The sequence below is a fragment of the Gastrolobium bilobum genome, unplaced genomic scaffold (assembly GCF_033153095.1).
Source record: "Gastrolobium bilobum isolate Gb01-03AN ecotype WA unplaced genomic scaffold, APGP_CSIRO_Gbil_v1 utg35077, whole genome shotgun sequence".
NCBI lineage: Eukaryota > Viridiplantae > Streptophyta > Magnoliopsida > Fabales > Fabaceae > Gastrolobium > Gastrolobium bilobum.
Genome location: NW_026895351.1, coordinates 101,986 through 114,314, shown reverse-complemented (window position 1 = coordinate 114,314; position 12,329 = coordinate 101,986). Strand labels below are relative to the sequence as shown.

Sequence of the window (12,329 nt, the reverse complement as noted above, 5' to 3'; positions counted from 1 at the left end):
ATATAAGAAGAGAGATAAAAAAAAAAGACTTACAATTTTTTTGTTTATAAAAACTTTTATAAAAATTTATTTGGCCTATCATTTGTTTATAAAAAGAAAAGAAACTTAAAATAGACCTCCAAACAGGCCGTATATAATGAGACACTTTCCATTAGGACTATAGACCCAAAAGAATTTCGGCTGCGCTTCTAATGCGTCAGCCCATGGATTTGTCTTATTAAAGCGACGGAAAACAGAAAGAAAAAAAATGGGCTTATGAAATAGTTAGAAAATGGAACAAGTGGTTTCCCATACCAACGCAATTCTTGAAAACAAATTGACATAAAAAATTAAAAAAGGATGTGAGGATTATGCATGGATAGGGGTGGCAATTCGCTTTATAATACGTTGAAACAATACGAAAGTGATAGGAAAAAATTTATGTATTATGTGTTAACCTGCAAATATTATATTGATTTGCATTAATCTTTTTTTAAATTATTTATGTCATGTTAATACTCATATAATAAGTGAAATATTATAAAACTAATGAGTTATTTATATCATGTCGTACTACATCAACTAATAAAATGAATGGATCATGTTTATATCAAGAGTTTTTGCACAAATCTTTATTCGTACTCATTTTAGACCTTGACTTGCTGACACAAATTTCCACACCTATATATTGACGACTAAATTGACACTGACACAAGACTTGATTAATACTCAAGTTTTTATCTATTATATGTTATTTTTTCAAATTATAAAGTAAGACTGTTTATTTGGGGGGGTGGGGAACATCATGATCATTTTATTAATTATAATATGTAAAGACAATTGTTGAGAAGATTTTTAATCGTGACAATGTTCAAAGAGTTAATTTCATAACAGTACATGTATAGATAATTAAAGACAAAAAAATAAAGTTATTCAAAAAGAACAAGTTATAGAGGAAATATTTAATAATAATTTATATCTAAGGTATGGTACCTATCGATTAAGGACGGGGTCAAGCATGAGTTTTGCATGCAACCCACCAAGAGGCAAAATTAATTAAAAAGTGATGGGAATTCACAAATTATTCTTAGGTGGTACTTTCAGAGTTTTGAATATGGCGATAACTCTAGTGAAAATAACAAAAAAGAGAATTTTGCTGTCGGTAACTAATTTTCGTAATAAAAAGAGATTAATTATTTAAATGTGCTGGCCAGTGGCTAGAGTGTAGCTCACTCTTTGCTATTAGCACCAAACGAAGGAGAGAGAGACATGCAATCACAATCGCATTGATAAACAAAAAATGACGTAATTGTTTTGATTCCAATTATAGATCGAGTACTTGGTAGCCCAAAATAATGGTCCTCATTATTCTCTATCTTAATAAGCCTTCAATGATATAGACAATGACATAAACACAAGATGATAAACTTGGTTAATGTTGGTGACTTTCTGGTTTTAAATCAGGTATAGACAGACAATAAAAGTATCTTTATCATCAATTAGTTCCATTTATGTGATTTCAATGGTGAATTCAGCACTCCAAAAAATATAGTTCCAGTTGAAAAATTTAGTTCAACATCACAAACTGAACATGTCATTTGTAATATTCTACAAGTTTAGCAGCAGCATGTTAACAAATAGACTAACGTCACTTACGTTTGTGGTAGGAAACATAGGTGCAATTTTAATTGATCATACACTAATGTATCCATGGTCAAGTTTCCCACCGACAAATTTGGAGTTTTACTCTTTTTATTTTATTTATTTTAAATATTTTATTGTGGTATCTCTGTAAACATCAATTAACGTGATATTATTCTCGCAAGCACAATCATTCTCCCTAATCAGGAAGCCCTCCCAACAAATACAACAAATACTTCAAGGTTTAAATTTTAGTCTTTTTTCTGAAAATTTGTCTCATTGGTTATATATGCCTAATAATAAGTTGGTTTTGATAATATGTAAATTTATGTGCATCAGTTTTTCATTTCTTATTTGCTTTAATATTTAATGTACGCAAACATTTATCGAGTTTTTAGCCTATGTTTGGTAGAGAGTGAAAATTAAAATGATTTATGTAAATATGAAATCGTCATATATATATATATATATATATATATATATATATATATATATATAGAGGTTATATATTTCTGCAGCTGCTATATGTGCAGCAATCAAATACTTGCTATATATATACGTAAAAGTATTAAATGCTGGGAATCATAACCATACAAAAGATGAAAGTATTAAATGTAGGGAATCATAACCATACACCTGTCGTTGTTGTACGTAAAGCGACTGCAGAAATGATTTTACACATATATATATATATATATATATATATATATATATATATATGAGGTAGGATCCTTTGACACCGGTGTCAAATTTGAATTTTGACACCTCATCTGAGAGCCGTTAGATCAAAAAAGATCAACGACTCTGATTTGTAAGCATGTGACACCATTGATCTTTTTTTAACTAACGACTCTCAGATGAGGTGTTAAACTTTAAATTTGACACCGGTGTCAAAGGATCCTATATATATATATATATGGAAAATGATCATTTTATACCGGTGTAAGATTAATAAGTCTTACACTGTATCTTAACTGTTAGATTTCTGTGCATCCAACGGTTATAATTTAGGAAGTCATATGAATTAATTAATATTAATTAATCGTTCATTATACTACAAATGACAACCAATGATTTTCGTCCATCAACGGTTGAGATATGGTGTAGGACTTGTTAGTCTTACATCGATGTAAAAAAATCATGTCATATATATATATATATATATATATATATATGAGGTAGGATTCTTTGACACCGGTGTCAAATTTAAAGTTTGACACCTCATCTGAGAGCCGTTAGATAAAAAAAGATCAACGACTCTGATTTGTAAACATGTGATATCATTGGTAAGACATAGTTAAAGTATGTGACCACACCAATCCTTAGGTGCAATCATTGTTCATCCGCTTTACCATATATATATGAAGATCTACTTCTCCTTTCTTGTAGAAATTTTTTTCTGCAGCAATCAATTTTAACTATGTACCACGGGTAGTACATATTTATAATGACAAAATTATTTTTTCTCTCTCTGTCGTATCAGCCGACAATGTCTGAGAAAAAAAATAATTTTATTATTATAACTATTTACTACCCGTAATACATAATTGTAATCAGTTGTTGTAAAAAAATTAATTTATAGCAATAGTAAAAAAAATGCACCTATATATATATATATATATATATATATATATATATATATATATATATGGGATTTATAATTGTTATCTTGCAAGAAGTTGATTATATCATGTCATAGGGAAATATTTAATTTGCTCCAAGACTACCTAATGATTTGGTGCTCCCCCTCACAACACTAATTTTTTCTTTTCCATTTTATCCCCGTTATTTTTCTTCTTTTGTAATTTTATCCTTCCATTTACACTATGGGACCACCTAAAAAATGGTGGTCCCGGACCACAATAAATTCTCTCCATGTCATAGATAGATCGAAACCTGTGGCTCAAACTTTTTTATTTTTTATTTTTTTTAAAAATGATGGGACCCACGTTTGATGTCTCTACAGGAAAATACAAATTCTTCCTGTCACATGATATTCGTAATCTCATATATAAATATATATATATATATATATATATATAAAAGTAATTTATGCACGATAATTTAAATAAGTTCTTTTATTTTTATTTTTTTTGGTGAGGAAATAAGTTCTTTTAATTTACTAATAAGTGAATATTTAAAGTGAAAAATTATTCAAAACATGCTATCTTTGCAAGAACTATACCAACTTGAAAATGATTATGCATAAACATTCATATGTACAATGCATATGTCGTAATTTAACAAGAAATAAAAGAATAAGTTTATAAATAATTGGAAATATCATTTTTGTTTCTATAAAATAGATTTTAATTATATGTTGACAGTATCCAAATATGGTTTTAATGTTTATAAAGTGAATGTAGATAAGTTATTTACATTCACTTCTAAAACGATTAAAAAATTATAATGAAAAAGACTATTATAACTCTGAAATAAATTATAATTATAAAAATACCTTGATTTCCGCCTTAAAACGAAGTCATTTTAAGCTCAATGTAGATAAGTTATCTACGTTGACTTTAGAAAAAGCGAATCCATCCAATATATATATATATATATATATATATATATATATATATATATATATGTCGACAAATAATCAATTCCCTTATTACAAAAAAAAATAAAAAAATAATCAATTCCCATGAAATATTTACATAAACATCAACATCGCCATTACTTTTACCTCCATTCCAAACTAGTTTAAGTTAACAATGAACCAAAAAAATAATTGAGAAAAAAATTAAATTAATAATAATAGTAGTAAATAAAAATTAAAAAATAAAAGAAAAAATAGATAAGAAGACTAGTAACTAAATAAAAAGAAAATAATAATAGATTACCAAAAAAAAGAAAAAGAAAATAATAATTAAATAAATAAATATAGAAAACAAAGGCTTAAAAGGATCGTCTAACAAAACAAGTTTTTCCCTCCATATTGTAAATAATTTCCCTCCACTTCCTCCTAGGATAACATTCTACAATTTAGTTCTCACTCCTTTACTTTACGTCATATTTTATTATTTAATGCCCATTAAATAATTAGTCGGAGGAAATTTGGGAATTTGATTGTCATTCGTGCACATTTTATTTTTTCCTCGACAAGAACATGTGCTTATAATTGCAAGCACTATTGGATACGTAGAATTTAAAAAAAAAAATATCGCGGTAAAATTGATGAAATGATATTACTACAATAAGCTAGTTAAAATCTAAACATATATTAAAAACAAATTTAATTATGACAAAAAAAATTAAAAAGTCAAACTATTTTAATTGTGAATGAGTCAACACATAATTTAATGATAATAAAACATTTTACACTAAAAATGGATGAAAATCAGCCTCATAAATAAATCCTACACTCTATCACTTTGACCTAAAAGTTAAAATGTCCAAAAACAAAATACTCAATACTTAATCTCCCTATATTTGGAAAAAAATCCTCAAACTCTTACAACAAAAAATAATCTTCAATAAAAAACATATCTTATTTCAATTTCATGCATATTATAAATAATCTAGAAAAAATTTGTATTTTTATTGATAATAGCAGGGGCCAAAGATAAACTACAAATAACAATATCTAAAATTTAATCATCATAATAATAAATATAATGACAGAAAGGCATTAATTCATGATTGATTGAATGATTCCTCAAGAAAAGGAAAATGAAGTCATCAAAATACAGAACCATGTGTGCCTCTGAGGAGTAGTACCCTCAAAATCTCTTCTTTAAATACACTTACTCCTTCTATGCCTTGCTCTTGCCCTGCCTTGTCTACTCCAACTTTTCATCCTAACTTCTTTTTTCTTTCTTTCCCTCATAAAAGTTTCTCTTCATTTCTCCATTTTACTTATTTGATTATTTATGCTTCATATCCATTTCCTCAACTAGTTATAATACCAATCATACAAAAGAAAACCTGTTTTTTTTTTTTGTTTGTTTAAGATATCATCATATATATAAAATACAAAAAAAAAAAAGAAGAACAACTAGCTAGTTACATCTATACGATCAGAATGGTGTATAACAAGGTTGATTTTAAGGATTCAGATCAAGAGGAGGATACAAAGGAGAGACCATATGGTAAGATGAGATATGTAGCAGTCTTAAAAGCTGAGATTCTGAAGAGTTTGATGGTTGGAGGGGTCAAGGCTGAGAAAATAAAAGGGTTGTTACATGAAGGCATTAAGGGTGACAAACTCAGGTTCTTAATGATTGCTCGGAAGAGATCATCACAGTTGAAGCTTTGGACACTTAGAGTTGCATATGTGGTGCTGTTCTTGACCATTGCAATGCAGTTCAAAGGCCTTAGTGACACGGTAACACCTGCGTTGTTCAAGACTCACTCTGCCTTCTCTCTACCACCTGAAAGTACGTTTCTTCTTTCTTACAATGTTACCTATTCAGGACATTAATTAGAGGAATAAAAGGCTCTAGAATAAGATAACTACTAAGTTTTATTATTATTAATTATAACTGTGTAGTATTTCATTTTTTATATTACTTTTATCTGGAAATGTGCTAGCTAGTTTTGTCTCCATATAATTTTTGAAAGGTTTTTAACAAGTAACAATTGATTCCTCCTCCTGCAAAAATGATGGTCATATCTTTTCTTTTTTTCTTTTTTAACTGAAAAGAATCTGATATATATAGTAAAAAATAATAGAATTAAAGATATTGATTTTACTTTCTATTATATGTATAACTCATAAACCCAATAACAATAAAAGAATTTGCCTCTCTCTGTCTACTCTGGTCCATGAATGAGATCATAGTTATTTATTATTTTATTTTTTTTGTACAGAAAAAGAAAAAAATTGTAATAATTGAAAATCAATCACATTAATAGCTGACCTTATAGTTGCATGTAAGCACCTAAATTATGTGCACTTTCTCTACCGTACGCATCAACATCGCATGAATTTGCGCACATCATGGTTTCTAAATCAGGTTAAAGTCCATGAGTTCTGGTTTCTGAATGTCATTAAAGAGTTACCAAAATGGAATAGCAACATGAAATATCTTCTCCACAATGTTTCCATGCAGGGATTTATGAGAATAATGGGTATCTAATGGTTTCTTCCAATGGAGGATTAAATCAAATGCGAGCTGGAGTAAGCATTTGACCCATCAATCCTTTAATGACTTTGCATAACTTATGCCTACAATTGCTTACTTTCCATAATTCATAGCTTTCCTACTTTTCTTTTTCCTTTTTTTAATAATTCGGTGGTATGCTGCAGATATGTGACATGGTTACAATCGCCAGATATTTAAATGTGACACTAATAGTTCCTGAGCTGGATAATACCTCCTTTTGGAATGACCATAGGTGAGTGGAATCAGTTTATGTTCCTCAGACTTTCATTTTTATAGTTTTACATATGGAATCGAGGTGATGGTGTAATTAGATATTTGTTTTGTATAATTTTTCTATACTAAATTTTTAAGCATGGGTACAAGAATGATCCATTGAAAAAACTAACTAGCTAGCTAGCTAGCTATTTGGTTATGTAGCAAAAAGAAACTGACCCATTAAAAATTATGTACTTGTGATGATGGCAGCCAATTCCAAGATATATTCGATGTGGATTATTTCATTAAGTCTTTGAGAGATGAGGTTCGGATACTGAAAGAGTTGCCTCCCCAACAGAAGCAGAAGGTGGAATTAGAGTCACTCTATTCCATGCCACCCATTAGTTGGTCTAATATGACATATTACTATGAAGTGGTAGGTGTAACCTTCATGCATAAAGCTACAATATTATACTTTGTTAAATCTTTAAAAATTAACTTCAATTTTCATATATTAAAAAAAAAAAAAAAACATAGATTCTTCCCCGGATAAGAACATATGAGGTGGTACACTTCACTAAATCTGATGCAAGGCTTGCAAACAATGGGATTCCTGATGAAGTTCAGAAACTTCGGTGCCGAGTGAACTACCAAGCTTTGAGATTTGCTCCCCCAATTGAGAAATTGGCCAAGAAGATTGTTAGGATTCTTAAGGAGAGAGGGCCTTTCATGTCACTTCATCTTAGATATGAAATGGACATGATAGCTTTCTCTGGTTGCAATGAAGGTTGCAACGAGGAAGAGATTGATGAATTAACAAAGATGAGGTAAGCAGCACTATTCTTCTGTCAACATAGGAAAACAAATTCTAATTCTGTTTTTCAGATATTTGCACACCACTTTTACACACTTGCACACATTCAATTCAACCATTTAAAGTACACTAAACCCACCTAAATTTTAACTTGACTCAAGATTTTGCTCTCTGTCTTGTATTTTCTACACAAGCCAAGTGTTGTGAAAAGTGCATTTCTCATAAGTATAGTACACTGAAATCATTCTTTGCTCTTGAAAAACATTTAGATATGCTTATCCATGGTGGAAAGAGAAGGAGATAGATTCTAAGAAGAAAAGGACAGATGGTCTGTGTCCTCTAACTCCTGAGGAAACTGCTCTAACACTTCGTGCATTGGACATTGATCGCAATATTCAAGTTTATATTGCTGCTGGGGATATATACAAATCAGAGAAAAGAATGGCAAGTCTCAAACAAGCCTTCCCAAATCTGGTTAGTAAACAAAACATTTTTAGAACTCCAATTAACAATTTTTGGCAATGTAAAAAAAATGATCATAGTATTACAATTATCTCAATAGGTTAAGAAGGAGACATTATTGGAACCCTCAGAACTTGATCCTTTCCGGAATCATTCAAACCAAATGGCAGCATTGGATTATTACGTGTCAATAGAAAGTGATATATTTGTTCCCTCATACAGCGGGCACATGGCAGAACTAGTTGAAGGCCACAGAAGGTGCATAAAATTTTATGTTGCATTAGAAAGGCATGTAAAATGGTTAGCATGTTGTTGACCATATATTATATGGATTAATTTTATTATGCTTTCAGGTACTTGGGGTTCAAGAAGACACTTCTTTTAGACAGAAAAATTCTGGTTGAACTGTTAGACCAGTACAAAAATGGGACAATGAATTGGAACCAATTCTCCACTTCAGTGAAATCAACACATGCAGACCGTGTAGGGAACCCAACTACAAGATCAGTGGTGCCTGGAAAACCCAAGCTTGAGAACTATTTCTACACAAATCCACAAGAGTGCATCTCAGCAGTTGATGAACCATAACATAACGTTACATCACAAGCTAAAGATTTTATGCTCTTCTTCTTGGTGGAAATGAACCAGAGTGGAAAAGATTAATTTACATATGGATCACAAACACATACTATATTTCTCATTTCGATTTTTTTTTTGTTTTTGTTTTTTTGTTTTTGTATGGCCGTTCAAAAATCAAAAGTATGAGCAACATGGAAATTGATTGCAGAATATGTAATCAGCAGATATGTAATTAAATTCAATTATTCTGGTATAATAAATGTACTCTTTACATCATGGCATAACTTCTCGTCAGAAATTTTACTTATTAATTAATTTATTTATTTTTTGTTTGAAATAATATTTTTATTACATTGATTAGTTAGAAGCCTGATTCAAAAGCGTAAATAACTCTTGGTATCATGCATAACTCAAACTACGCTTATATTACAAAGGTTTGTAACAAATGAGATGGTAAGCCGCACTTTTTGGGCCGGGGAATAAAAAGTTTTTGAACCCAGTAAAAGATAATTGTTTAGAACTTAGAAGGTTTCTTCCTCACAAATACCTGAAAAATTAGTCTTAAAATAATGTTTTTAGGATACCTTATAAAAAAAACTAAAGTTATAAAAAGTAAAATAGTACAAAGTTGTTATACGCTAAGATATCACTTATGAATGATGGAAGGTAAATGAAATTTTAGAATCCCATGTTGGCTAATATTGTAGAAGTGATAGCTAATCTGCCAAAGTGAAAATTGTCTTAAATTACTAAATATGAATATTAAGAGTTTGGAATAACTATAATAAGAAAAATGCAGTACAGGGTATAATTAATTATTGAGTTTATTATTTTTTTATGTCGTAGGAGATAACACATAAAAATACGTGGTGTCCATATTTTTTTTTTCTCTCTTCTTCTCACACGAGTCCCACAATTTTTATGTGTATGTAGGCAATAAAATTTGGGTTCATTTTTTCTGCAGTTACTGCAGATAATTTATCTGCAGTAAGCCAATACGACGTCGTTTTGGGACGAAAATCATGGTATTTTTATAATTTTAATTTATTTCAGGGTTATAATAGTCTTTATATTTATAATTTTTTAAGATTTTAATACCAAAACAACGTCGTTTTGAGAATAAATGCAAATAACTTATCTGCATTAACTGCAGAAATATTTTTCTCATAAAATTTATCTCCTATAATATTAGAAACATTAACCCTTTAATTATTTGCACTTGTAAAAGTGTATAAAATGGAAAGTAAATTTAAACTCAACGGTTGAGCAATACCGATATTAAAAACCTGGAAAAAGTAAAGCACTTAGGTAGTGTTTGGTTGGGGAGAAATTTTTTGAATACTAGGGAAATATAATTGATAGGAAAATGGTTGGAAAGTGAGTTTGGTAGGAAAATGTAAAAAAAGCTGTTTGGTTCGGCAAAAGTTTACCGGGGAAATTGGGTTAAATTTTCTGAGTGTATGTTTGGTTAAAGATAGAATTTTGATGGGAAAATTGTTTGAAATTACAAAACTATCCTTATTTAAAAAACCTGTTGTTTTATTACAAAATACGAACCACAATAAAATGGAGGAGGGGTATATTTGTCACCCCATTATCCACCTTTTTCAGATATCAGATTTCCTCACACAATTCCACCCGTTGGAAGGTAATCTCCAACAGTGCTAAAATCTGATTTTTACACTTCCTCTTGCATTGCAGGGCAAGTGGGATTGATGGCAAACTTTAACAAAAATCCCCAACCAAACGTTGATAACTCACATTCCCACCATCACTTAGCCAGGAAAGTTTTTCCTTCTCCCCAACCAAACACAACCTAAGTGAGGTTTGATTTCACTCTGAAAAAAACACTTGTGGGATTAAGTGATATATAATGCAATTATAAGAAGTTTAAGAGATGAGTTTGAGACGGTAACATCTCGTGTGCATCTGGTGTATTAATATACATATGATAATAGGCTCAACATGTTTAAATAATTAGACGTGATTAACTTTTTTCTTTTTATTAAGTATTGCAATTCCCGCAATTAAACTCATATTACCAACATCTGCATAAACATATTGCCTAGCCATCCATGACCTAGACTATTACATAAATATCCAAGCTCAAAATAATGTCCATGGTGTTATTTACATGATTACATCAAACCACAAAAGAGATGTAATTAGGTAAGTAATGTATACTTACACATACAACACGAACAATGTGCATGAACTATCAATGAGGCATAGACATCCCCTATGTTCTCCAAAAGAATATTATGACATATACAACTCAAAATAATAGCAACATGCCATGTACATATTGATAAGTGTCAAAGACACTATGTTTTTAATGTCAAATATAGTTCAAATAATAATTAAAATGATTAAGAATATAGTGTTAATTAATAAATCTTAAAAGATATTAAAAATGCCAACAACTAGATAAGATTATAATCCTTTTTATTGTTTCAGACGTGAAGGAACAAACCACCAATATGATGGGCAAAAGGCAGTTGGTAGAATATAAAAAAAAAAGGAAAATAAAAATTTAATAAAGATTTGGTCTTGCTCGCTCTGCAGCTCATTTCAGCGAGCAAGGTAAGCGAGACATTTTAATAAGCTCGCTCTGCAGCTCGCTTCAGCGAGGGAAAGAAATAAGCACGCTGAGCAGCTTGCTTCAGCGAGCTGACCCAAAAATAAAAGCCCATTTTTATTCTTTAAGAAGGACGCGATGAAGGTTGTTGAGTACATTTGGAAGACGGAGAAGGTAAAGACTCAGAGACGAAGGCAGAGAGGCAGAGGAGAAATTCTAGAGAAGATTGCATAAGGGAAAGAAAAATAAAAAATCAAGAATTCATCGTGGAGTTTATCTGCTAAGTTTTTATGAACCATTATATTTTCTTTTCATCTATTTATTCTGATTTTATGAACATGTTAGGCTAGCTAGTTCTATTTATGTAGTTAGGGCGAGATGGAACTAATGGGTTCTTGAACATTGTTTATCCTTTTTTGCAATTTATATTCATGAATTGAGTTATGCAATTAATCTGTTTTAAATTCCTAGTCTTGTTTATGATCTGGCCAATCTTGAATTGGTATTACAATCTTGCTTGACAATAGGGATGTTGGTGTTTTGATTCTGATTGATTAATTGCTAGAGTTTGTATGATCTAGGGATATGCTTACAAATTCTATAACTTTATGTTCTTGCGTTAATGCTTGCTTTAGGAAAATGTTCTAAGGGATTAGACTTTTGAATAAAGTAAATGATCAAATTACCAAGGGATTGAGATTTAATCAAATTTAGAAAGAATCGTTAATAACTTAATCTTGAATGTTGATTGTAAGAAAGGGTAGACTTGTTAGGAAAACATTGGGGAAGTCGAGTTCCTATCTACGTCTTTTAGTAAAAGTTAAAAACCAAATTCTTCGCGTTATTAATTCTTGAATTCAGTTCTTAATTTCATAAATATTACAAAAAATAAAAACAAGTTCTTTAAAAATTTTGTTTTCATAATTAAATTAATTCTCTCAACAAAACCATTTTAGCATAGATCCAACTT

The 12,329-nt window shown here is 30.1% G+C and overlaps 1 protein-coding gene across 1 annotated transcript; it reads left to right on the top strand.

Moving 5' to 3' along the window:
• The first annotated feature begins 5,674 nt into the window (after positions 1-5,674).
• On the top strand, positions 5,675-8,790 carry LOC133306786 (rhamnogalacturonan I rhamnosyltransferase 1-like). The gene is made up of 9 exons (XM_061507165.1): positions 5,675-5,749; positions 5,828-6,002; positions 6,678-6,745; positions 6,875-6,963; positions 7,197-7,362; positions 7,464-7,753; positions 8,010-8,214; positions 8,303-8,460; positions 8,556-8,790. Exons 1-9 carry the CDS (start codon positions 5,720-5,722, stop codon positions 8,788-8,790), a joined length of 1,416 nt encoding a protein of 471 aa, XP_061363149.1. The 5' UTR covers positions 5,675-5,719.
• Positions 8,791-12,329: the final 3,539 nt, after the last annotated feature.

Excerpts from the sequence above, each read along its gene's own strand:
- LOC133306786 (XM_061507165.1), top strand. The coding sequence starts at position 5,720 with ATGAGATATGTAGCAGTCTTAAAAGCTGAG. Across the intron at positions 7,363-7,463 it reads TGACATATTACTATGAAGTG|ATTCTTCCCCGGATAAGAAC; the intron begins GTAGGTGTAACC and ends AAAAAAACATAG. Across the intron at positions 7,754-8,009 it reads GATGAATTAACAAAGATGAG|ATATGCTTATCCATGGTGGA; the intron begins GTAAGCAGCACT and ends AAAAACATTTAG.